The sequence below is a fragment of the Podarcis gaigeae genome (genome assembly GCF_964106915.1).
Source record: "Podarcis gaigeae genome assembly, chromosome: 6".
Lineage (NCBI taxonomy): Eukaryota > Metazoa > Chordata > Lepidosauria > Squamata > Lacertidae > Podarcis > Podarcis gaigeae.
The window spans coordinates 49,260,290-49,284,461 of NC_139682.1; the positions used below are offsets into that span (position 1 = coordinate 49,260,290).

At 48.3% G+C, this 24,172-nt stretch overlaps 2 protein-coding genes across 7 annotated transcripts in view; one reads left to right on the top strand and one right to left on the bottom strand.

The window, feature by feature from the left end:
• MED8 (mediator complex subunit 8) overlaps nt 1-15,630 on the bottom strand; it is a 32,750-nt gene extending 17,120 nt beyond the window's left edge. The window contains exons 1-2 of the mRNA XM_083742283.1: nt 15,491-15,630; nt 7,154-7,272 (exon numbers count right to left, since the gene is read on the bottom strand). Of these exons, the coding sequence (XP_083598409.1) occupies nt 7,154-7,272; nt 15,491-15,496 (125 nt within the window). The 5' untranslated portion in view covers nt 15,497-15,630. The remainder of the gene's footprint in view (nt 1-7,153; nt 7,273-15,490) is intronic.
• Nucleotides 15,555-24,172, top strand: part of SZT2 (SZT2 subunit of KICSTOR complex) — a 76,480-nt gene continuing 67,862 nt past the window's right edge. For all 6 annotated transcript variants that reach the window (XM_083742209.1, XM_083742213.1, XM_083742211.1 and 3 more), the window contains exons 1-4: nt 15,555-15,658; nt 19,922-20,047; nt 20,572-20,745; nt 23,564-23,734. In XM_083742209.1, coding sequence (XP_083598335.1) covers nt 15,629-15,658; nt 19,922-20,047; nt 20,572-20,745; nt 23,564-23,734 — 501 coding nt within the window. In that variant the 5' untranslated portion in view covers nt 15,555-15,628. The remainder of the gene's footprint in view (nt 15,659-19,921; nt 20,048-20,571; nt 20,746-23,563; nt 23,735-24,172) is intronic.

Here is a 24,172-nt window from a genome sequence, read left to right on the forward strand (position 1 = left end):
GCGAAGGGAACTGGTTGCTCCCAGGAGGAGTGCTCGCCTTAAGGCCAGAGGAGGCGGGGCTCCTGGGGGCCGGGACCGCCCCTGGCCTTAGAAGAGGATAAAAGCCCAGTCAGCCTGGTCCCAGGTTGCGGGAGTAACGTCGTTGTTGGCTTCGGACCTTCCTGTGTTCCTGATCCCTGCTCGGCCTCCTGTTCCTGACCATCCGGTGTTCCTGTTCCCTGCTCGGCCTCCTGTTCCAGCGTTCCTGTTCCCCGCCCGGCTCTCTGCCTCGGACCTCGCCCCTCTTCGTGTGGACTCTGCTTACGCCCACGGTACCTTACCCCCGGGACCAGCATAGTTTGCTCCCGCCACACCCGCACTCCCCCTTCGTTGGGGTGCGTTCGGGAAGAGCCAGAGGCCATGGCTGACCAGGCGGCTGCGCTGGTGGCTTTGGCCCAGAAGAACCAGGCCTTGACTCACACCGTGCAGCAGCTCAGCGACGCGGTTACGGCACTTCAGCAGCGCTTGGAAGCCCTACCGGCTCCTGGGGCCGACGCCCCGGCTCCTGGCAAGTACCCAGTGGCTTTGCCCGAGAAATTTGATGGGGCCCCGGCCAGCTTTCCCATGTTCCTCGCCCAAGCCAAGCTGTATATTCAGGGGCGAGCCCGGAACTTCCCTGACGACCGCACCAAGGTGCACTTTTTGATTAGTTTGTTAAAGGACCAGGCGGCCAAGTGGGCGTTGCCGCTACTCAGGCAAGACTCCCCCTTGCTGGCAGACTATACGGGGTTTTGCAATCTTTTGGAGGCCACGTTCGGCAACCCCCAGAAAGGGAGTCAAGCCAACCGGGCGATTCGGCAGTTGAAACAGGGCAAGTCCACGGTGGCCGCATATACCACAGAGTTTCGGCTGTTGGCACAGGACTTGACCTGGAACGACTCGGCACTGCGGGACCAGTATCTCGAAGGGCTTTCGGACGAGATACTGGACCAGCTGGCCACAATGGAACGCCCCACCACGCTAGACACTCTCATTCAACGGAGTCTACAGATAGACGACCGGCTGGAGGATCGTCGCCAGGCCCGGGGCCGCCGACACCTCCAGTTCTCGGCACCAGTTTCTTCCGGCAGCCCCACGGTCACAACTGAGTTATCGGAGGAGCCTATGCAGCTCGGGGCAGTGCGGCCACGCCTTTCCCCCGCAGAGAAGGCGCGGCGTCGGGAGGGGAATCTATGTCTCTACTGTGGCGGAAGTGGACACTACGCTTGGTCCTGCCCTGAGAAACGCCAGCCACAGGGAAACCGCCAACCCCCAGTAGCTGATGGCCCTAGCTACCGGGGGTCCCAAACAGCGCAGAATGGGCCCGCACCAATGGACTTGCAACATCTTATGGTTCCGGTACGTTTATACCCTCCAGGTGGGCCCTGGATTCTTACCCATGCTTTGGTGGATTCAGGAGCAACCCGTTCTTATATGGACGCTGCTTTTGCTGCCCATCATCAGGTGCCACTTCGGAACAAGCCAGAACCGGTCCAGGTGGAAGCAATTGACGGACGGCTTCTACGTTCAGGAGCCGTTTAAAGGGAAGTTTTCCTTCTGCACATATGTTTGCCATATTAATCTTTAGTTAGGAGGTTTCATGCTTGTCTAGTCCCAACCTCGTTTCCCAGCCTTTAATCTACTGGTGATTAATGTTCACATGTAATTCCCACCCCTCACATGTAATTCCCGCCTTGCATTTGCATTAACCAATAGGCAATGAGTTTCTTTGTGTTTGTATCAACCAATCAGCCACAACCACACCTGTGGCAATGTTTGTAATATTCAATAAAAGAGAGTTCCCGGGGCTTCCCCGGCAGATGCCTCTCACATGACACCTACTACTCGTCTCCCGTGATTTTCATTCCTACAGCCGTTACTCAGGAGACCCAGCCCCTGGTCCTGTGTCTCCAGCGGCACCGGGAGTTGCGAACTTTGGACATTGCCTCTATGCCCCGGTTCCCCCTCGTGCTCTGGATGGACTGGCTGGAAGCTCACAACGTTCAGATTGACTGGGTCAAACGGACTGTGCACTTCCCAGATCCATGTTCCCATGCTCAATCCGAGACGCTGGCGGCCGCGCCCACGGAGGAGGCAGCACCCACGCTCCCAGCCGTGTACCAGGACTACCAGGACGTGTTCGAGGAACGGGGGGCAGACCAGCTGCCGCCGCATCGGCCTTTTGACTGCGGCATAGACCTCCAGCCCAGAGCGCCCTTACCAGTGAGTCGCTTATATTCTCTAACAGAGCCAGAGCGCGAGGCTTTGCAGGACTTCTTGCGCAAGAACCTGGAGCGTGGGTTCATTAGGCCTTCCACCTCGCCTACCGCGGCACCAGTGCTCTTTGTTAAGAAGAAATGTGGGGAACTCCGCCCTTGCCATGATTACCGAGCCCTGAACAAAATTACCATCCCAGACCGGTACCCCTTGCCCCTTATCTCGGAGTTGCTGGAGCGGGTGCAAGGGGCACAGGTGTTCACCAAGCTGGACCTCCGGGGGGCCTACAACTTGATTCGGATCCGAGCCGGGGATGAGTGGAAGACAGCGTTTGGGACCCGGTACGGGCAGTTCGAATACTTGGTTATGCCTTTCAGTTTGTGCAACGCGCCTGCTGTGTTCCAACGCTACATCAACCACGTGTTCCAGGACTTGTTAGACAAGTACGTGGTGGTGTACTTGGATGACATACTGGTTTACTCCCGTGACCCGGCTCGCCATGAGGGACATGTCCGGACCGTGCTGCAGCGCTTGCGTGAGCACCGTTTGTACGCAAAGCTCAGCAAGTGCGAGTTCCATCAGCGGACTGTGGACTTCCTTGGACACCGGCTCTCTCCAGATGGGGTGCAGATGGACCCTGGGAAGGTGGCAGCGGTTCGAGAATGGGCGGCACCCCGGAACCGCAAGGACCTACAGCGTTTCCTGGGGTTCGCCAACTACTACCGGACCTTCATTGCAGATTATGCTCATCGCACCACCCCGTTGACCCGGCTACTGTGCCCAAAGACGCCGTTTTCCTGGGACAAGGAGGCAGAGGAGGCGTTTCAGGGGTTGAAGGCCTGTTTCCAGAGGGCGCCAATCTTACAACACCCTGACCCCTCTCGACCCTTTGTGGTGGAGACCAACACCTCCAGTACGGCTCTCGGTGCCGTCCTGTCTCAACAGAATGGACCTGAAGCGCCACTCCTACCCTGTGCCTTCTATTCCCGCAAGCTCCTACCAGCGGAGCGTAACTATACTGTGTGGGAGCGGGAACTACTGGCCATCAAGGTGGCCTTTGAGGTCTGGCGCCACCATCTTGAGGGGGCACGACATCCGGTGGAGGTGAGAACCGACCACCGGAACCTGGAGTACCTCCAGACCACCCGCAAGCTGAACCAAAGACAGATCCGGTGGGCATTGTTCTTTTCCCGGTTCCAGTTCCGGATCCGCTATATCCCTAGCTCTCAGAACCAGAAAGCGGATGCCCTGTCCCAGAAACCTGAAGACAACGCAGACACGGTACAGCAAGCAGTACCCACCACGATCCTACCTCCAGCTGCATTCCTGGCCACCCAGGAGGCGGAGCCACTGCAGGCGGGTCGACGCACAACAGCGGGTCGACGCTTGGGCCCAGGAACGACTCCGGGAGCTGGCTGAAGGGTCCAGCCCACAGTATCCGGGGCTGGTCCTGCATCAGGGCCTTCTGCTGCACCATGGTCGTCTGTACATCCCGCCAGGGCCACTGCGGCTGGAGGTTCTCCGGATGGCCCATGATGCCCCAGCAGCGGGGCACTTTGGACGGTATCGGACCACCCATCTGGTCAGTCGTGAGTTTTGGTGGCCCCGCCTGAAAGCTGACGTGGCTCGCTACGTTGCTGGTTGTGATGTCTGCCGGCGCGCCAAGGGCCCTACCGGGCAACCCCCCGGCCTACTTCAGCCATTGCCAGTTCCACCGCGCCCTTGGCACACCGTTTCGCTGGACTTTGTAGTGGACTTACCCCCGTCTCGTGGCTGTACCTGCCTTCTAGTTTTCTCCGACCATTTCACCAAGATGGTGCACTGCGCCCCCTGCCCATCTGTACCCACAGCCAAGGAAACCGCTCAGCTGTACCTTCAGCATGTCTTCCGCCTGCATGGCCTACCTGAGCGCGTGGTGTCCGACCGGGGCGTTCAGTTCACATCCCGGTTCTGGCGAGCATTACACCAGACCCTCGGGACAGAGGTCTGTCTCTCGTCAGCCTACCACCCACAGACCGATGGCCAGACGGAACGGGCGAACGCGGTGCTGGAGCAGTACCATCGGTGTTACTGCAGCTACCAGCAGGATGACTGGGTCGACCACCTGGCATTGGCGGAGTTCGCCTACAACAACGCGGTGAATGCGTCCACCCAGCAGACCCCGTTCCAGGCCAGTTACGGTTATCATCCACGGCTGTTTCCAGATGTGCTGCTGGCATCCGCGGTCCCGGCGGTGACGGAGTGGCTTCAAGAGCTCCAGTCCCAGCAACAGCTTTTGGTGGAGCAACTGCACCAGGCCAAGGAAGCGTACAAAGCCCAGGCCGACCGCCACCACCAGGTGGGGCCGGAACTTCGCGTCGGTGACCTGGTTTGGCTCTCCACTCGCCACCTCCACCCCTCTCGACCTTCGCGGAAGTTGGACGCCCGCTTCACCGGCCCGTTCCCTATCGTGGACCAAGTCTCTCCTGTGGCATTCCGTCTCCGGTTACCCGCAACCCTGAAGGTTCACCCGGTCTTCCACAGGTCCCTTCTGAGTCCGGTGGCCCCACCCGACGAGTTCCACCCGAACCGTCCCCGACCGCAGCCAGTGTTGGTTCAGGGCCGGCTGAACTGGGGCAAGGCCTAGATGCTGAAGAGCCTGCACCTGTGGCAGAGCACCAGGAGCTGGCCCCAGGTGAAACCCTTCTGGCCCCAGAGGGGCTTGAGGACTCAGTGGCTACAGGTGAGCCTCCTCCGGGGCCCAGTAACCCTTCGGCCTCTCCTGATCTGCAGAGGCTTAGGGCAGAGAGGCGAAGGGAACTGGTTGCTCCCAGGAGGAGTGCTCGCCTTAAGGCCAGAGGAGGCGGGGCTCCTGGGGGCCAGGACCGCCCCTGGCCTTAGAAGAGGATAAAAGCCCAGTCAGCCCGGTCCCAGGTTGCGGGAGCAACGTCGTTGTTGGCTTCGGACCTTCCTGTGTTCCTGATCCCTGATCCCTGCTCGGCCTCCTGTTCCTGGCTATCCGGTGCTCCTGTTTCCTGCTCGGCCTCCTGTCCCTGACCATCCGGTGCTCCTGTTCCCTGCTCGGCCTCCTGTTCCTGACCATCCGGTGTTCCTGTTCCCTGCTCAGCCTCCTGTTCCAGCGTTCCTGTTCCCCGCCCGGCTCTTTGCCTCGGACCTCGCCCCTCTTCGTGTGGACTCTGCTTACGCCCACGGTACCTTACCCCCGGGACCAGCATAGCTGAGCTGAGTCAGGGGCCTGCGCCTGCCCTGGCTCCAGATGTGGGAATTACCTCGTTGCCCTCTGCTGGGCAATCACGTGCAGCTGCTCCACTACCAGTTGGGTCAGGAGAGGCTGAGGCGGCCTCTGGGCCTAGTAACCTACCGACATCTCCTGAGCTGCAGAGACTCAGGTCTGAGAGAAGGAGAGACCTGAGTACTCGCAGCAGGAGTGATTGCCTTTGGGCGAAACAGGGAGGTGAGTCACTGGGGGATCAGGACCAGCCGTTACCCTGTCAGAGATAAAAGGCTGTCAGGCCCTGCCCCAGGACCCCGGCCCTGTTGGACTGACTCCTCATGGAATCCCTTGGATTCGGGACCAGACCTGGACCGCGTTGCTTGGGTTAACCCCCAGGCCCAGCACAGAAGGTGACTCGGAAACTGCAATTAATTCAGAATGCAGCAGCTAGACTGGTGACTGGGAGAGGCCGCCAGGACCACATAACACCAGTCCTGAAGGATTTGCATTGGTTCCCAGTATGTTTCCGAGCACAATTCAAAGTGTTGGTGCTGACCTTTAAAGCCCTAAATGGCCTCGGTCCTGTATACCTGAAGGAGCGTCTCCACCTCCATTGTTCAGTCCGGACACAGAAATCCAGCACCGAGGGCCTTCTGGTGGTTCCCTCATTGTGAGAACTGAGGTTACAGGGAACCAGACAGAGGGCCTTTTCGGTAGTGGCGCCCACCCTGTGGGACGCCCTCCCATCAGATGTCAAAAAAAATAAGCAGCTATCCTATTTTTAAAAAACATCTGAAGGCAGCCCTGTTCAGGGAAGTTTTAAATATTTAATGCTGTAATGTTTTAAACACTCGATTGGGAGCCACCCAGAGTGGCTGGAGAAACTCAGCCAGATGGGCGGGGTAATAATAATAATAATAATAATAATAATAATAATTTAACACCATCAGAACTTGCTAAAATGTATAGGACAAGAACTAATGAGTGTTGGAAATGCAAAGAAAAGGAAGGTATCTTTTACAATATGTGGTGGACTTGTAAAGAGGTAAAGGCTTTTTAGGAAATGATATATGTTAAAGAAAATGTTTAAAATACTTTTGTTAAAAAACCAAAAGCCTTTTTATTGGGTATAGTGGGTGAAGATATACCAATAGAAGATAAAAGGCTGTTTATGTATGCAACAACAGCGGCAAGAATGGAAACAACAAGAAGTACCAACGAAAGAAGAGTAGCAGATGAAAATGATAGATTTTGCGGAACTGGTGAAGCTGACAGGGAAAATCCAAAACCAGCATGATCAAGTATTCCAAAAGGACTGGAGTAAATTTATACGAAACGTGAAAGATCATTGTAAGCAATTAACATCACTAGCAGGGCTGTCTGAAGATTTGTAATGAGAAATTTCCCCCCTTTTTGTATTTATTTAAATTTTGAGATATTTTGTAATGAGTGTACTGTAATTAGAATTGAAAAACGTATAAAATGCTATGATATAAAGGTTAATTTTGAAAGCCATGAGGTGGGAGGGAAGGAAGTCGATAGGCTCTAGAGAGCCAGAGAGGTAAAGTAGATAATAATGTAATTATGTGTGTGTGTGTGTGTGTGTGGTTTTTTCCCCCAATATCAAAAAAGAAATAGATGCTGCAATGACTGCTCCCACCAATAACCAAGAGTAGCCACACAACTTTCTTCCCAGCCTCTTACCAGGTAAGTCGGTCATATTCATTTTCCAGCTTGTAAATGAAACCAACTAAGGAATTCTTCAAGTCAGCCACTTGACTGATGAGAGCCTCAAGAGATAATTCAAGCTGCTTCTCCTCTCTCTGGAAAGGATAGAGTAATAACCAATTTTCTAATTAATGAGTGTTCAGTTTACAGGGCCACTTTTGGCTTTCATGTACAGTGGTACCTCAGGTTACATACACTTCAGGTTACAGACTCCGCCAACCCAGAAATAGTACCTCGGGTTAAGAACTTTGCTTCAGGATGAGAACAGAAATCATGCACCGGCGGCGCGGCAGCAGTGGGAGGCCCCATTAGCTAAAGTGGTGCTTCAGGTTAAGAACAGTTTCAGGTTAAGAACGGACCTCTGGAACAAATTAAGTACTTAATGTGAGGTACCACTATAGTGAATATAGTAATTATTATTATTATTTTTGGTATAGAAAGATTATTGTCTCTGACAAAGCATTTGACAAATGCGTGGCAAGAGTAAAGAGTGTTAAAAGAAAACTTGCTAGACTGAAGTCGTGCCAAATAGCAATGATGATATTCTGATTCAGCTGAGTCCCGAGGTTTAAGACATGGTGCCTGGTGCCTGACCTTCCTTGTATTTCACTTGTGTTTGCTCCTTCTTTTTGGGTGCCTCTGTTTTAACCCTATGGGCTTAAAGATATGTGCACAAACATAATAGACTTGCATGGGGTAGGAGCTGATGAATTTCTGGATCTCTGCCATGATGTTGTATTCACTCTTAAGAGAAGCAACTCTTAAATATTGGCCACAGATATTTCCCCAACATTTCCTCTTTTCAGAGTTCCCTTTGGGTGCTGTTCAAACACTGCCTTTGCATTGTTCCTTGCTGGTAGATGCAAACACTGGGTATCCCTCTTGCTACATCATACTTGGTGCAAGTATGTCAATAGCATTCCCAATAAGCTTGTTTGCACTGATGAAATATCTTTGAAAGATTATCTGGGGAGGTAATCTTGCACTGATTACTTTTATTTGTAACCTATGTTGCTCTGGTATATGATCATTAATAGCTGTATCAGATGGTTGAAAGGAGGACAGTTGCACAAATCAAAGTTTGTAGGGTAGGTCAGGTTCTGACCGTTCCTGATTTATAGGGTTGTTCCCCACCTTTCCTAGTGTAGGGTTACTACTACATGATACTACAGTGGTACCTCAGGTTAAGTACTTAATTCATTCCGGAGGTCCGTACTTAACCTGAAACTGTACTTAACCTGAAGCACCACTTTAGCTAATGGGGCCTCCTGGTGCTGCCGCACCGCCGGAGCACGATTTCTGTTCTCATCCTGAAGCAAATTTCTTAACCGCTAAATTGCAAACCACCTGAAAAAGTCTCTAGGGGGCCGCTAGGGGCGCCTTGGAAGATGGCCGACAATACCATCTCTCCAGCACACACGAAGTAATTAAGAGGCTGATATGGGAGTAAATCAGCCTCCCGAAATTCTTCCTGGGGAAGGGAAGATGCAGCCTCACCCGTGTTTGCCCATGAATCATCCCCGAGTTCGAAAGAAGAAGAGGTTAGGGCACTGGATGGAAAGCCCTCGAGTGAGCTTTGGATCTCCCGGATGCTGCTTCTGAGAGCGACGCTAGTTGCATTACTTAAGATAAAATCGTCGATATAAAAGTAATTGCACATGCTTCAAGTGAAGAAAAGGGTTTATCAGCTGCCACTGAGAAGTTAAGAGTGATGGAATGGACTGCACAGAAGATAACATCGAAGAATCACAGCTATGTCGGTATGTTGAAACGGAACGGAAAGGAGGGGGAAAGCTTCTTCTTATTATTATTACAATATTACCTAACAACCCCTCCCCTAGAAGAACCGTCACATGACTGATAGCAAGTGAGATTAGAAAATAAACTGTGTGGAAAACATTTGGATCCATTAAGTGGCGCGGGCAGACCATCCAAATCGGTCCTACCTCCCTGCAGAGTGGAAGGGTCGCAGAGAAGTCCAGTTGCACCAGGAAGTGATCTGACCATGGCACTTCTTTCGTTTCACTTTTACTTGGTGTCAGATCACCAACATCCATAGAGGTGAACACCAGGTCCAAGGCATGTCCGCGGCTATGGCTTGGGCCAGACTTATTCAGGGACAGCCCCATGGAGGCCATGCTTTCCACGAAGTCCTGAGCGGCCCCTTGTAAGGTCGTGTCGGCATGGATGTTAAAATCCCCTAGGACAACCAAACTAGGTGTCTCCAGGAGAACATCCACCACAACCTGAAGCAGCTCGGGCAGGGAATCCTTGGTGCAGAGGGGAGGTCGGTACACCAATAGGAATCCTGTACTGCCCCTATTGCCCAACTTCCAGAACATGCACTCAGAAAACTGGGTTTTGCCAATAGGACGCCTGGTGCAGACTAATGACATCCTAAAAATCACTGCAACCCCCCTTCCCTGCCCACAAGGCCTGGGTTGCTGTGCGTAAGAGAATCCTAGTGGACAAGTACCCAAGGACAGGCCCATCTGCTTCATCCAACCAAGTCTCTGTTACACATGCCAGGTCATGTCATCCATCCATGATCAAGTCATGGATGGCAGTGGTCTTATGAATCATTGGCCTGGCATTGCACAGCAACACCTTCAGGTCATGTGGGTATCCCTTGCTGATTCTAGTATCCGTCCGGTCAGGACCAGACCTGGAGGCAGGGATAGTCCTCAAACAACAACTAAACCTGCCTCCTTGGTAATGACATGGTCTGGTCTTAGCATAACTCCTCCTCCTACTCGTGATCACTGAGATTGGTTGTCCCAGTGCATCCCCCCCCTGTGGAACCTGCCCCAGCCATTTTGTAAGATGATGTTGATCAGAAGGTGACATGGGTGGTATCCAAATTTGCCTGTGACATGGCAAGTATTCAGGATTGAGGGAACCAAAGCAAGCTATGAAGTAATCATCATTTTACTGTTATGGTTTACAAAAAGACACCCTTTCTAGAATATCAGCTCAGAAGAATGGCTCATTAAAACCAGTAGATGAAACCAGATTTATTACTAGCTCAGAAGAATTATGATTACAAAAGACAGATGTGTACAATAAGCCCTCACAAGTCTTCTGAGCTAGTATTATAGTAATGGTGCCTTTTTGTAAACCATTAACAGTTAATGATGATCTTTAATCCAGACAAGGAACACTTTCCAATGTGAACTGAACATTATGCAATTACATCCGTTTGGATATATAGAACTAAAACTGTTGTTCTGCAGCAGGGACAGCTCTTTACGGTCCTTGGCGTTAGTTATGAACTGTATGATTTTTTAACTGCACATTTTTACCTGGAGCAGCCCACTAACATGCTTTTGTCTTTATTCACATTTGCAGATGATTATTGAATGTAGCAGAGGGCGGCTAATTAGTTGGGTCCAGAGTGTGGTTAATGGGGGTGGTCCCTGCCACATTGAACAAGGCAGTGGTGCAACTACTTCTAAAGAACCCTTTGGATTAGAACAACCAGTATTGACCAGTTGCAAATACAGTACCTCCTTTTTTAAGAGAAGCTGGTGAAGCGGGCCATGGTGGGGCAGCTGAAAGCATTCTTGGGAGGGCAGATTATTTAGATCCATTCCAACATGGATTCAGGCCTGGCCACAGAACTGAGTCGGCCTTGGTCACCTTGATCTCTGCACAATGGGATGGGGGAGTGAAACTTTGCTCCTGCTTCTTGATGCTTGTCTCCAGTGCTATTTAATATTTACATGAAGCCGTTGGAAGCCATCCCTATGAATTTCTGGGATAGTGCTATCAGTTTGCTGATGAACCTAGCTCTTATTCCTCAGTTCCCACCAGCTGCAAGGAGCAGCAACAGTGTTGACATCATGTGATGTCTCTGAGCGTGAGACAGGAAGTCTCAGCCAGTTCTCAGTGTAACCGGGTGGAGCTACTGAGTGTTGTTTTCCTTTCGCTTCTGTATAGAAGCAGAGTCGAGTCGGAGACTCTGTGCTCTGCTGCTCAGAGAGCAGTCATGATTGTACAGTCTTAATAAAGTAGCTGTTAGACTACAGACTGTCTCTTTCTTCTGTGATAAGATGCCAGGAGGAAGTGAGTGTGCTCCTCTCATGAGGGAGGGGTCGCTTATTGCCGGTCTCTCTGGACTGAGAGAGAATTCCAGCCAGAGAGTGACCCCCGGAGAGAAGCCCCGGCTTGGGAAGCTTGGCACCTTTCCCCGGGGGCGTCTTTCCAACAAAAATCTGAATCAGTAGGGGCTGAGCGGTATTTGAGCCACTGCCTGGACACACTGGTGAAATAGATAAGGAAAAACAAGGAGAGCTTGAATCCTGGCAAGCTGGATGAACTGTGAATGAGTAGTTCCCAAGTCCAATAAATTGGTTAGTTGTCTACCCTGGATGGGGTTGCACTGCCCCTGAAGAAGAAGGTTCGCAGTTTGGGTGTGTTTTTGGATCTAGCTCTGTCACTGGAGTCTCAGGTAGCCTCAGTGGTTAGAAGTGCCTTGTACCAACAGCCATTGGTCCAACAGCTACAGCTATTCCTGGAAAGCCTGGCTAGAGTAGTTCATGCATTCAAGAATGGATTATTGAAATAAGCTCTCTGTGGGGCTTCTATTGTATTCTATTGCTTCTATTGATCCGGAGGCTGCAGTTAGTGCAGAAAGCTGCAGCAAAATTGCTGCCAGGAGTACGGCCTTGTCAGTATAGAACACCTGTGCTCAGAGATCTGTACTGGTTCCCCATTTGCTACTGGGCCAACCAAGTTCAAAGTATTAGTATATAAAGCCCTTAACAATTTGGGACTAGTTCACCTATGAGACTGCCTTATCCCACATGTGCTCAGTCAACAGCTTCAGTTCGTGGAACTGACAGTACTACAGGTGCCACATAATACCTATTCCACATTTGTAAGAAAATGATCATTTAGTGTGGCAGCACTCACAATTTGATAACCATAGGCAGGGGTTTCCAAGCAGGTGCCTTCATTGTATTATTTTTGGCTCCTGCCTGCTAAAAAAATCTTGGTTAGACAAGCCTACCCAGGTGCTTAAAAAGTTAATGTGACTTTTAATCTGTTTTAGTATTTTAGTATTCTTGTATGTTTTAAACTACTGTAATTTTTATTGTTTTATCTTTTATGTAAACCACTTGGAGGCTTTTTTTAAAAAAAATTCACTACCACTCATATACATTTTATGACATAAACATCAGAAATAAGCCTGTAGTTCTATATACCGTATTTTTCTGTGTATAAGACATGGGGGGTTTTTACAAAAAAAATTAGGTTTAAAACTGGGGCTCATCTTATACACGGGTAGTGCTGAAGGGTGTTTTCTTAATTTGGAGTCCCCCAAAATAGGGGGTGTCTTATACATGGAAAAATACAGCAATCTATGCAAATCTGGAAACTGTAGAAAAGCTGGAAATAAATTATGTCTTCACTTGAATAAAACAACTTTATTGCCAACTGTGTGTGGTGTTCCTTCTCTAAAGAGTACTGCTTGTGCATGGCTTAAGGCAGAATCCAGTTTGATAAAGGTAAAGGGACCCCTGACCATTAGGTCCAGTCGTGACTGACTCTGGGGTTGCGGCGCTCATCTCGCTTTATTGGCCGAGGGAGCCGGCGTACAGCTTCCGGGTCATGTGGCCAGCATAACTAAGCCGCTTCTGGGAAACCAGAGCAGCACACGGAAACACCGTTTACCTTCCTGCTAGAGCGGTACCTATTTATCTACTTGCATTGGCATGCTTTCAAACTGCTAGGTGGGCAGGAGCTGGGACTGAGTAATTGGAGCTCACCCCGTCACAGGGATTGGAACTGCCGACCTTCTGATCGGCAATCCTAGGCTCTGTGGTTTAACCCACAGCGCCACCCGCGTCCAGTTTGATATAATCATGTAATTCTTTTAGCACATGGAAAGGACACGTGAAGATTCCAAAAGAACTAAATGATTACAGAGAATGACAACATATGTCATATGGCTCATAAGTAATGGAAGATTAACTGTGGATGACTGGAGGGAGGGAGGACTTTCGATCTTTTCTATTATTTGTGAAAATGTAAAAACAGAGTTATATCCAATGTTGTGGAACAAATGTTTCACTGATGCACTGCAATTTTCATTTCCTCTCCTCTCCCATACACCCCCAAAATCTGCTCCAGATGGTTTTGAGGATGCACAGGGGGTGGAAGTGGCAGGAGTGGGGAAGGAAGCTCTGTTGTGCTTGGGAAAGTATATTGTGCCAGGAGAACTGTAGTTTTGGATACTGCCCATATTTTTTTCTGGCCTTTCAATTCTGGTTTCAAATTCTAAAATGTGCTAAGCCTTAAGGATAGAACCAGAGGACAGAAAGAACACCCCAAGGTTACTCTAGTTTTGGTGGAAAACGCATTCTGAATCGGACCAGACATGGGTTAGAGCTCAATGTTGAGCCTACCAAGTGGAGATAGCAATGGTGCAGAGGACCTTCTTTACTGCCTCTATTGCATCTGCAGAAAACAGCAGGAGGAGACTTTTTCACGTGGTTTGTAATCTAACAGAACCACCTCCACTACTGGGGCCTTGCATTAGATGTCAAGGAAATAAACAACTATCTGACTTTTAGAAGACATCTGAAGGCAATACTGTATCAGGAAATTTTTAAATGTGTAATGTTTTACCATTTTTAATGTGCTGTAAGCCACCCAGAGTGGCTGGGGAAACACAGCCAGATGGATGGGGTATAAATAATAAAACTGCTATTATTACTAATACTTTGACTAATAGGCTCTGGGACCCAAGGAACATGTAACATTTATTTATCTCCTTACCATGATTAAGAGATCTCCATTCCCTTTGAGTTCATATTCTCCTCTGTCTCTCTCCCCATATCCTATTAATTCTCCCTTTTCCTTTTTACTGCTAGACACTATTGGTCTTCTATCTATACCAGGGTTCACACTAACCATGGTTATATCAGGGAAGTTGGGATATAAATGAAAGATATGAATAATTTTAAGATGAATTAGTGAGTTAGGGCATGCAGCTAATTATGAGGAAAATCTCAGCTCCTACAGGAGGCAAAGGTACACCAACATATTTTACATTATGGCTGAACTGTAATTAGCTTTTAAAAATGCTATTTAAATCCACCCAAGAGTCCTATTGCAACTGCGAATACCACTCCACCAATTTAGCACGCCAATCCTTAGCACATTTTAATGGAACTTTCATGTTAAAGTGTTGCTATCTCAAGCTTAAGTTGGCAGATAGTCTGTTAGCTAAAGACGAATCAGTTGTAAAAGACAGCAAGGCTCCAACACTTTTAAAAAACTTGCACAGAAGAGAATTTCAACTTTTCCCAATCTCTTCATAATACGCTGCATCCACTTTACCTCTTCTACTGCTAAGAATTCATCTATACATGTATGCTCTTGCTTTTGAAGGGAAGAACGTCTTCACGAAAGGGTTGCATGCAACTTACTGAGATACCTTGCACACCTATTAAGTTATAAAAATGCAAGAACCCTATTCACCTTTGCAGCTGCTTTCCGCAAAGGAGGGGTGGGAAACCTCAGGCACCACGACCATGTGTAGCCTTCCAACCTACCCTTGGGCCACACCCCCTCATCAACCCTGCCCCCATGCCCTCAACGAGTCAATGAACTCCCAATACTGCTTCTTGATTGCCTGGGTGGAGGACACACGAGGTACGTGTGCAGAAACCCCGACTTTCATCCGGCTAGCACGCAGCTTCTACTACGCACAGTTAAGAATCACATCCATTTCCTCACCCGCCACAAGCACGCCCCCCCCCCCAAGGCCTGCAAAAGGGAACCGGGCCCTTGGGCTGAAAAGGGCTTGCTACGCCTATTACGCCTGCTTAATCTCTGCAGAAGAGCATTCTCACTATTATTATTGTGAAAAGAGCATTTGTAAACCCCCCCCATCTTCAGCCAAAAAGGCAATGCATTAAAACAAGCCAGTCCCTACCCGGAGGCTTACAAAATGGGGGGGGGGGGACAATGGAAAGGGGCAGTGGCGTAGCGTGGGTTGTCAGCACCCGGGGCAAGGCAAGTAATTTGCACCCCGTAACCCGTGGATTTGTGCCCCCTAACCCGTGGATTTGCGCCCCCTAACCCTACCCCCCAGATGTTGCGCCCGGTTCAGCCGGCCCCCCCTGCACCCCCCACGCTACGCCACTGGAAAGGGGGCAGGGAAGAGGAAAACAAGGCCCCTCGTAAACTAAGGGAGGGAGAGGTTCCTCAGCTACTGGGCTAGAACTAGCCATTTCCCAAGAAAGATGCGGTCCCAAAAGGCCCCCACGCCGCCGACCCACTAACCCCGCCCGCTTATTTCACCTGCATAGTGACGGAGACCGGAGACCGCGATATAAAGAAAGCCTCTCGCGGACAGCGGCTTATTCGCGCGCGCGCTGCTTCCTCTTCCGGGTTGGTGCGTCACGAGGTCGGAGGTCACGGAGTTGGAAAGTGCTGGCCATGGCGGCCTCGGAGAGACCCGAAGCAGAGGTAGCGCGTCTGGCTTTCCTGTGCGCGCGTGGCTGGGGAGCGGGGGGGGGGGGGGCCGTGTGCAGCGGCACGCGCTCGCTCGCTTGCTTGAGAACGCTCGAGCTTCCTAGGCAAGGGCCTCGAAGGGGGCGAGAGGCTTCGCGGGGATGCAAAGGGAAGTCCCTGCCTCGGGGCGCTGTGTATGTGTGTCGGTCGAGTGAGCGCGTGGATGCAAGGGAGCGTATTGCATTGCGTACAGACACGGGGCACAGCCCTATAACGGCTCACTGCCACTCCTAGATCTTGTTTACTATGTGCTTATGTATCTGTTTTGCGCTTGCAGCCCGCCCTTCACCAAAATTTCCACAGGGCAGTTTGCAAACATGCCGTGAATGAAACAAGTCGCAACTTAACGTTGCAGTCACAAAAGCAAAACCGTCAAACAGCCTATGATTTAAAAACAAACCCAGTAACACAGGAAAAAAACACCATGGTACAGTAGTGTTGGATAAGTGTCTTGCTGTATATCGCACCTAACCTGAAAGAGATTTCATGAGAACACGTGTATTCGATCAAAAGCTCATCCCTACTTTGCCCAACAGTTTTGCAGTCGAGGGTGCCACAAGTAGGGAGTCCCTTTGCTAAGGAGAGGTGCCTTTAGAGGACAACAGAGCCAAATGCCTCTGGCAGAGGAAATGTTTAGATGTAGGGAGATGTGCTGGACTCTGCATGCCCATTGTTACTGCATCACCTACCCACATGCAGCCCTGGTACTTTTTTGGTACTATTAGTGCACATGTGATAGCATGTTCAAGTCGACTTGCTACTCCTCCACTTGCCTACAGAGCAGCCTTATGGATGCTTGCTCAGAATTAAGGCCTAATAGGTAAATAGAGCATATGTCTAAGGATAGCAGCCTTGATTTGCCATTAAGGGAGAAACAGGCTTTTTGAATAAGAATAACTGGCCATTTTTGCTCTTCCTATCTCCAACAGTGACCAGGTATTCCAAGGGAAGTTGATATTAATATAAGAAATATAAAGTAGGCAATATTATATATTCATTGGATCATCTGTTGGCTGTGAAAATATGAAACCTTTCTAGTTCCAAAAAACTCTCATGCTGTAATCCTATGTGTTTTGTCCTCTGTAGTTTATGTAGAAATGCATTACAAACTCAGTTAGTTAATGGCATAGCAAACTTACTCTTGAAGAGCCCTGAAAGCCTGCACAGATTAGTAACAAACTTTTCCAGCCAGGCCACACCTGAGTCAGCTCTCCAGGCCTCGGCGGGTCATAGCTGTTTCTCTTAAAGGGCCCACATGCCAGATAGTTAGATGATAATGCATTTGCACACAAATGTAAGAGTAAATTCAACTGAAGTAGTTAGAGCTCTTTTTTTTAGTATTAAAGAGAAATAAATAATTTACAACATTGTACACTGAACATACCACACAGACTTCAGTACTAATTCAAGTGATTTAACATACTCTTAACCAGCTGTTGAGAAAAAGAGAAATAATAAAGCAATTGATTACAGTTACAAAATCTTGAAAATATTATCATATATGTCCATGTGGAATTCTCACATGGTACTGGAATTTTCCATAAAAGAATGTCAGGTCTTATTCTTTCTCTAATTCTGTTGAAAATGTAAGCTTTAATTTTAGCAATCTGCCAGTGGGACTACTAACTAAACCCTCCTAGGATCACATTGTAAATTGCACAGTGGCAGTTCCTGTCAAATAGTGGACATTGCTCCCTGGTTGTTGTGCTACATGGCTCTGTAGGGCGCTATTTTGTCCCACTGCTAATTAACACATACATGGAGTGGCCATTAAGAGTTTTGGAGCATGGTTTCACCAGTACAGTTGTACCTTGGAAGTCAGACGGAATCCGTTCGAGAAGTCCGTTCGACTTCCAAATCATGGCTTCTGATTGGCTTCAGGAAGCTCCTGCCATGGAAGCCCTGTCGGACGTTCGGCTTCCAAAACAACGTTCGAAAACTGGAACAGTCACTTCTGAGTTTCAATCATTCAGGAGCCAAAACAATTGAGAACTAGGCTGTTCAAAAACCAAGGTATGACTGTACTTATGGCACACAGCTGTTTCTTCATAACATCTGAATTGGGAGTGGCTTTTCAATCCCTGAACCAGTACATGAGTGCAGTGGTGGACTGAATGCAGAATGCAGAATGCAGCTACTGGATGGCAGACTCCATGTGACACCTCTGCTGAAACATCTGCAATGGCTGCCCATGTGCTAAATGGGCCCGTGTCAATATTATTTTGATGAAATACAAAGCCCATGACAACTTAAGGACCACCTGGGCCCTTATATTCCAGCCTGATCACTGAGATCATTCAGAGAACAGCTGTTTGTTGTCCCCTGTGTCTCAGAAGCCAGGCATCAGAGTCATGAGTCTCATTCTATGGAGAGTGGGTGGGCCTTTTGGGATGTTATGTCTCTTGGGAACTGGACAGTTCTGGGTGGGGGCTCCGGTAGCCTCCTTGCCAAGCAGCAAAATAGACCCTAGGCTGCTCCTCTCCTCACAATCTGGTGTGATTCCCACCTGTCATGAGGAGGTCTCATAAAGTGCCCCTTGTCTGGTTGCAGAACAGCCACTGCCTCTTAAAGTTGTGCATGTGAGTGTCCCAATAATTCAGGGCAGGGCTGAAGAACCTCTCCCTTCCTTAATTTACTAGGAACCTTATTTCCCTCTTTCCTTCCTGCCCCTTTTTCCTAGTGTGTTGTGGTTTTTCCAGTTAGTAAGCCTGCAAGTAGGGACAGTCTTGCTTTAATGGATTGTATGTAAGTCACTCTGGGAGCCTTTTGGCAGAAGATCAGGAGTACAAATGCTCTTAATAATAATAGTAATAATGCTCTTCTGCAGAGATTTGGCAGGAATCTTTACTGGTAACTTTGGAACATCTCTTGAACACCTTTTTGTGCTGACAGGCCCATTCAGCTGTTTAATATCCACTACCCCCAAGCATAGCATGGATTGCCAGTGCCCAGGGTCACATGGAGGGGTAGGGTGGGTGTCTGCATCACCCAGGAGATGACAGCCACATAGATAAGAAAATGAGAGATCAATTCCTTTTTTTATATAATAATTTTTATTAATTTTCCAATTTTAACAACGAAACAACACCAAACAATACAAACAACATCAAACACAGACACATATATACATTTTTGCTTTCTTAACCTCATTTTCATAAGCCTCTTTTCTTGGACTTCCCCGTACCTTCCCCTTTTTGCATCCTAGTTTCAGAATTTTTCAGCAACCCTTTTAGCCAATTATAGTTAAACTTATTCTCCTTTCAATTACACTTTGAATCAAAAGATATATATAGCTGTAATTATACATCTTCCTTTCCCTTAACACTTTAACACTCCTCAATTTTATAGCAATTTTTAAGATATGCTTTAAACTTCTTCCAGTCTTCCTCCACAGTCTCTTTCTCTTGGTCACGGATTCTGCTGGTCATTTCTGCCAATCCCATAAAGTCGATCACTTTCGCCTGCCACTCTTCCAGCGTGGGTAACTCTTGTGTCTTCCAATACTTTGCTAGAAGGATCCTTGCTGCCGTTGTGGCGTACATAAAAAAGATCTTATCCCTCCTTGACTCCAATTGGCTGACCATACCCAAAAGAAATGCCTCTGGTTTCTTATGAAAAGTACATTTAAGTACTTTCTTAATTTCATTATAAATCAGTTCCCAGAAGGCCTTGATCTTTGGGCAGGTCCACCAAAGGTGAAAAAAGGTACCTTCAATTCCTGGTTCTTATGGAGAAGCCGTTTTCAACAGAGCCCAGTGATGGAAGCACGTAGCTGTATTGAGGCAGCACCAGGTGTTGAATTTTTGTGCCCCTAACAGTTTTACACCCGGAGCAACTGCCCCTGTGGCTGCCCACGCTATGCCACTGCCTCCAAGATTTGCCAGTCATTATAATGATTATTTTGTATTGCTTTATGCTATTTTATGTTTTATTGTATTTGTATGTACTGTTGTACACTGCCTTGATATTTTTAGAGTGGGTGATGTATGTTTCTATAGATAAAATAGAAAATAATAATTAATTAATAAATATACCATTTTATTTTATTTTTTGTACATCTTAATCTTTGGGCTCATGCAGCATCTTACGGCAATTGTTGAGTGATATAATCTTTGCCATCCTGCTCTGACGGTATAATGACAACAATTTGAGACAACATGTGAGTTTCTTACGAAATAATCAAGATGTGAGATTACAGTTCTTTTTTGTTGCTTGCAGGTAGAGGAGGCCGGGCAGGTCTTTCTCTTGATGAAAAAGGATTATCGAATTTCACGCAACGTGCGCCTGGCTTGGTTTCTCAGTCGTTTGCATCAGGTGATCTGGGCAGTGCCTGAATCTGAACTGGTAAGCAAGCTGCACGTAAAGTTTACTTCTGTATGATGACCTCTTAGGCCAGTCAAAGTAGGAAAGCTTTGGACTGATGAACAACATTTAAATTTCTGTGATGTAGGTATGAGGTATCTGAGGGGTGGTCTTAGGTTACACCCCTTCTGTGATGCATGTATGATGTTTCTGGGGTGGTCTTGATCTACAGGATGGGAATTTCAAAAGTCTTTATAAGCCTTTGCACACCATTTTTCTGGGTCCTCCTACTTTCCTGCGTGTGAGGGGAGTACCCTGTTGCAACAGATCAATAAAGATCAAGCTTACTAGCTGCTTTGCTTCTCAATAGTCTCTGGTTGGCCTCTGTTATTTTCTCCTACCAATAGGGAACCTGTGTAAGGACTCTATATGGGCTCTTGGATACCCCATAAGGGAAAAGGGCAATTTTTGTTTGCAACAGCATCTAGGAAGGAAGATACATCTATAACCGAGCTTTACCCTTTCGTTGTGTCCTGCCTCCATTCCCCCCCTATTTTTTTTTTAAGGTGCATTCAGATAATGAGTTGGATATTCTCAGCATCCTTCCAAATAGCTGGCAACCCGACGAGCCTGTTCAGCCCAGGCCATATCTCCTAGTGCCTTCTACACAAGTCACTTTCCTTGCGCGCCAGTACCGTTTTGTGATTGAATTGGATTTGAGCCCTTCTACGGGGATTGTGGTAAGTGTACTAGTTCCTCATCCTGTGTTCCCTGAGCATTTCTGTCATCCTTTTTCCTCATCCTTGCCCTAGAAGTGCTTCTTCATTGTCTTGTCAGCGATAGCATATCTTTGTCTTGGAGAAGAGTCTCCCAGGCTCTATTTTCCTAGGAGTTTTGTCTGCTGGGTATCCTGACTTATTCCTAGTAGAGACAGCACTTCATACATGTCTCCAGAATATTACATATGGAATGCTCCTATTATTATTTATTGAATTTATATACTGCCCTATACCCGGGGGTCTCAGGGCGATTCACAGAATAAAATCAAGATATAAAACCACAAAATACATAATAAAAATATTATTATTTTTAGGCTATGAAAACTAGAGTATGGTTCCTGGATGAAAAGGGGAGGTCCCTCCCATTGCTCTCCTAACCTGTTGCTGTATCTTCTTTCTTGAATGGTGGGGTTTTTTTGGGTAGTTTCCTTGCTGGGACAGCAAGGCTTGAATTTTAGCTTATTTTTATAATTCTATTGTTTATCTTTTAATAATGTTTTATGGTATTTTGTGTAAAGGCATGGACCTCACAAATTTAATAAACTTGTTGTTAATAATAAAAATAAAAACCCAATAGCCCCCCCCCCAAAAAAAACCCACACATTTTAAAAGGGCATAGGATGTAAATCAGATCAACCAAAGGCCTGGCTAAAAAGGAACATTTTTGCCTGGCACCTAAAGATGTATAACGAATGCACTAGGTGAACTTCCCTGGGGAGAGTATTCCATAGATGGGGAGCCACTGTAGAGAAGGCCCGTTCCTGTGTTGCCACCCTCTCAAGGAGAAGGCACACAAAGGAAAGTCTCAGATGATGATCTCAGGGTCCCGGTAAATTCATATGGAAAGAGGTGGTCCTTGAGGTATTGCGGTCCAGAGCAATTAAAGGCTATATGGGTCAGAACCAGCACTTTGAATTGGGCCCAGAAACTAATTGGTAGCCAGTGCAGTCGGACCAGGATCAGTGTGATATGCTCAAACCATCTTGCTCTGGTGAGCAACCTGGCCGCTGAATTCTGCACTAGCTGAAGTTTCCGAACCGTCTTCAGAGGCAGCCCTACGTGAAACGCATTGCAGTAATCTAACCTTGAGGTTACCAGAGCATAGACAACAGTAGTTAGGCTATCCCTGTCCAGATAGGGGCGTAGCTGAGCCACCATCCAAAGTTGATGGAAGGCACTCCGGGCTACTGAGGCCACCTGAGGCTCCAGTGACAGCAAAGGATCCAGGAGTACCCCAAGCTACGAACCTGCTCCTTCAGAGCAAGTGTAACCACATCAAGAGCAGGTGACCTCCCAGCCATCTGGTCTAGGGAACCACCCACTAACAGTGCCCTCAGTCTTATCTGGATTGAGCTTCAGTTTGTTGGCTCTCATCCAGTCCATTACCAAGACAAGACATTGGTTCAGCACTTCCACTGCCTCACCTGCAGGTGTAAAGGAGAAATATAGCTGAGTGCCATCAGCATACTACTGACAAGTATACAGTGGTGCTCCGCAAGACGAATGCCTCGCAAGACAGAAAACCCGCAAGACGAAAGGGTTTTCCGTTTGCGAGTTGCTTCGCAAGACGAATTTCCCTATGGGCTTGCTTCGCAAGAAGAAAGCCCATAGGGAAATCTCCGGGGACCTCTTTTAAATGCTGGCGGTGGGGAGCAAAGCCTTTCCGCCCCTCCGGCCTTCGGAAGAGGTCCAGGAAGGCCGGCGGGGGCCGAAAGGCTTTGCTCCCCACCGCCAGCATTTTAAAAGCGGTCCGGGATAGCAGGGAAGCGCTTCCCGCTATCCCGGACGGCTTTTGAAGGCAGGCGGGGGGGAGCAAAGACTTTTGCCCCCCGCCGGCCTTCAGAAGAGGTCCTGGACCTCTTCTGAAGGCTGGCGGGGGGCGAAAGTCTTTGCTCCCCCCCGCCTGCCTTCCCGGGGGCTTTAAAGTCCTCCGCTGTCCCGGGGCGATTTTAAAATGCTGGCGGGCGGCAGCGCTGCCGCCCGCCAGCATTTTAAGATCCCCCTGGACAGCGGAGAAGTCCTCTGCTGTCCCAGGGTTTTTTAAAATGCTGGGGGTGGGAAGAAAAGCCCTTGTCCCCCCCCCCAGCCTTCAGAAGAGGTCGGGGGACAGACTGTCCCCGGACCTGGTTTGAAGGCGGTTTCCATAGGAACGCATTGATTGATTTTCAATGCATTCCTATGGGAAACCGTGCTTCACAAGACGAAAAACTCGCAAGAAGAAAAAACTTGCGGAACGAATTAATTTCGTCTTGCGAGGCACCACTGTACTCAGAACCTCCAGATAACCCCACCTAGCAGTTTCATGTAGATGTTAAATAACATGGGGGATAGGATTGAACCCTGTGGAACCCCACGTTGAAGGTTCCATGGAGATGAAAAGCATTCCCCAAGTAATACCCAAGTACTGACTATCTAAGTAGAACCACTGCAAAGCGGTGCCACCCACCCCTAGTTCAGAGAGTTGCTCCAGAAGGATACCATGGTTGATGGTATCAAAAGCTGCTGAGAGGTCGAGAACAATTAACAGGGACATGTTTCCCTTGTCTCTCTCTTGAAAGAGGTCAGTTTTTGTGCCAAAACCAAGCCTAAAACCCAATTGAAATGGATCCATAAAATCAGTTTCTTCCAAAAGTGCCTGGATCTGGTCTGTGACCACTCACTCCAGAACCTTGCCCAGGAAAGGGAGATTAGCAACTGGCCGGTAGTTAGTTAGCTGGAAACTCCTGTCTCTGGCACAACTTCAGTAGAAGCTTGATACTATGTCATTTTTCTTCTTCAGGATGACTCTACAGGGGAGATAATTTTCGATGAAGTGTTCTATGCCCTGTCCCGGTGTTTAGTGGGGTTGTTAAAGCCTTTTCGGATCCCAGGCTCGGACATTATCTACCAACCTGAGATCTTCATCACCATCCAAGTATATTCTTCCATCATTGGCCTGCAGACACACCAGGTAGTTATTATGTCTTGTGTTTCACGAGGCTGTTAACATGAGAGACGGCTGATAATGAGAGGTTTCATTACATGTCTAAACAATTGAACATTTGAGCCAGACTCTCCTGTGACATAAATTAACACACTAGGGTGGAAGAATATCAGGTGCTCTAAGCAAGGCTCCTCCTGTTGGCAAACCTTTTTTAATTAAGTCATCATCTTCTTTTTTAATTAAGTCATCATGTTCTGTAAATGAGATTAGTTTGCTAAGGATTAGATTAGTTCTGTGTCTTCTCATTTAATCCCACACCCATTCCACTGCAAAATCTGTTTTCAATGTCACATTATGTCCTACAGCATGGGTAAGGCTGCTCTTTCTACAAAGGTGCATTTCTGCAGCAAACAGACAAAAATCCCATTGTTGATAAACTTTACCTGTGTTAAGCAGTGCATTCAT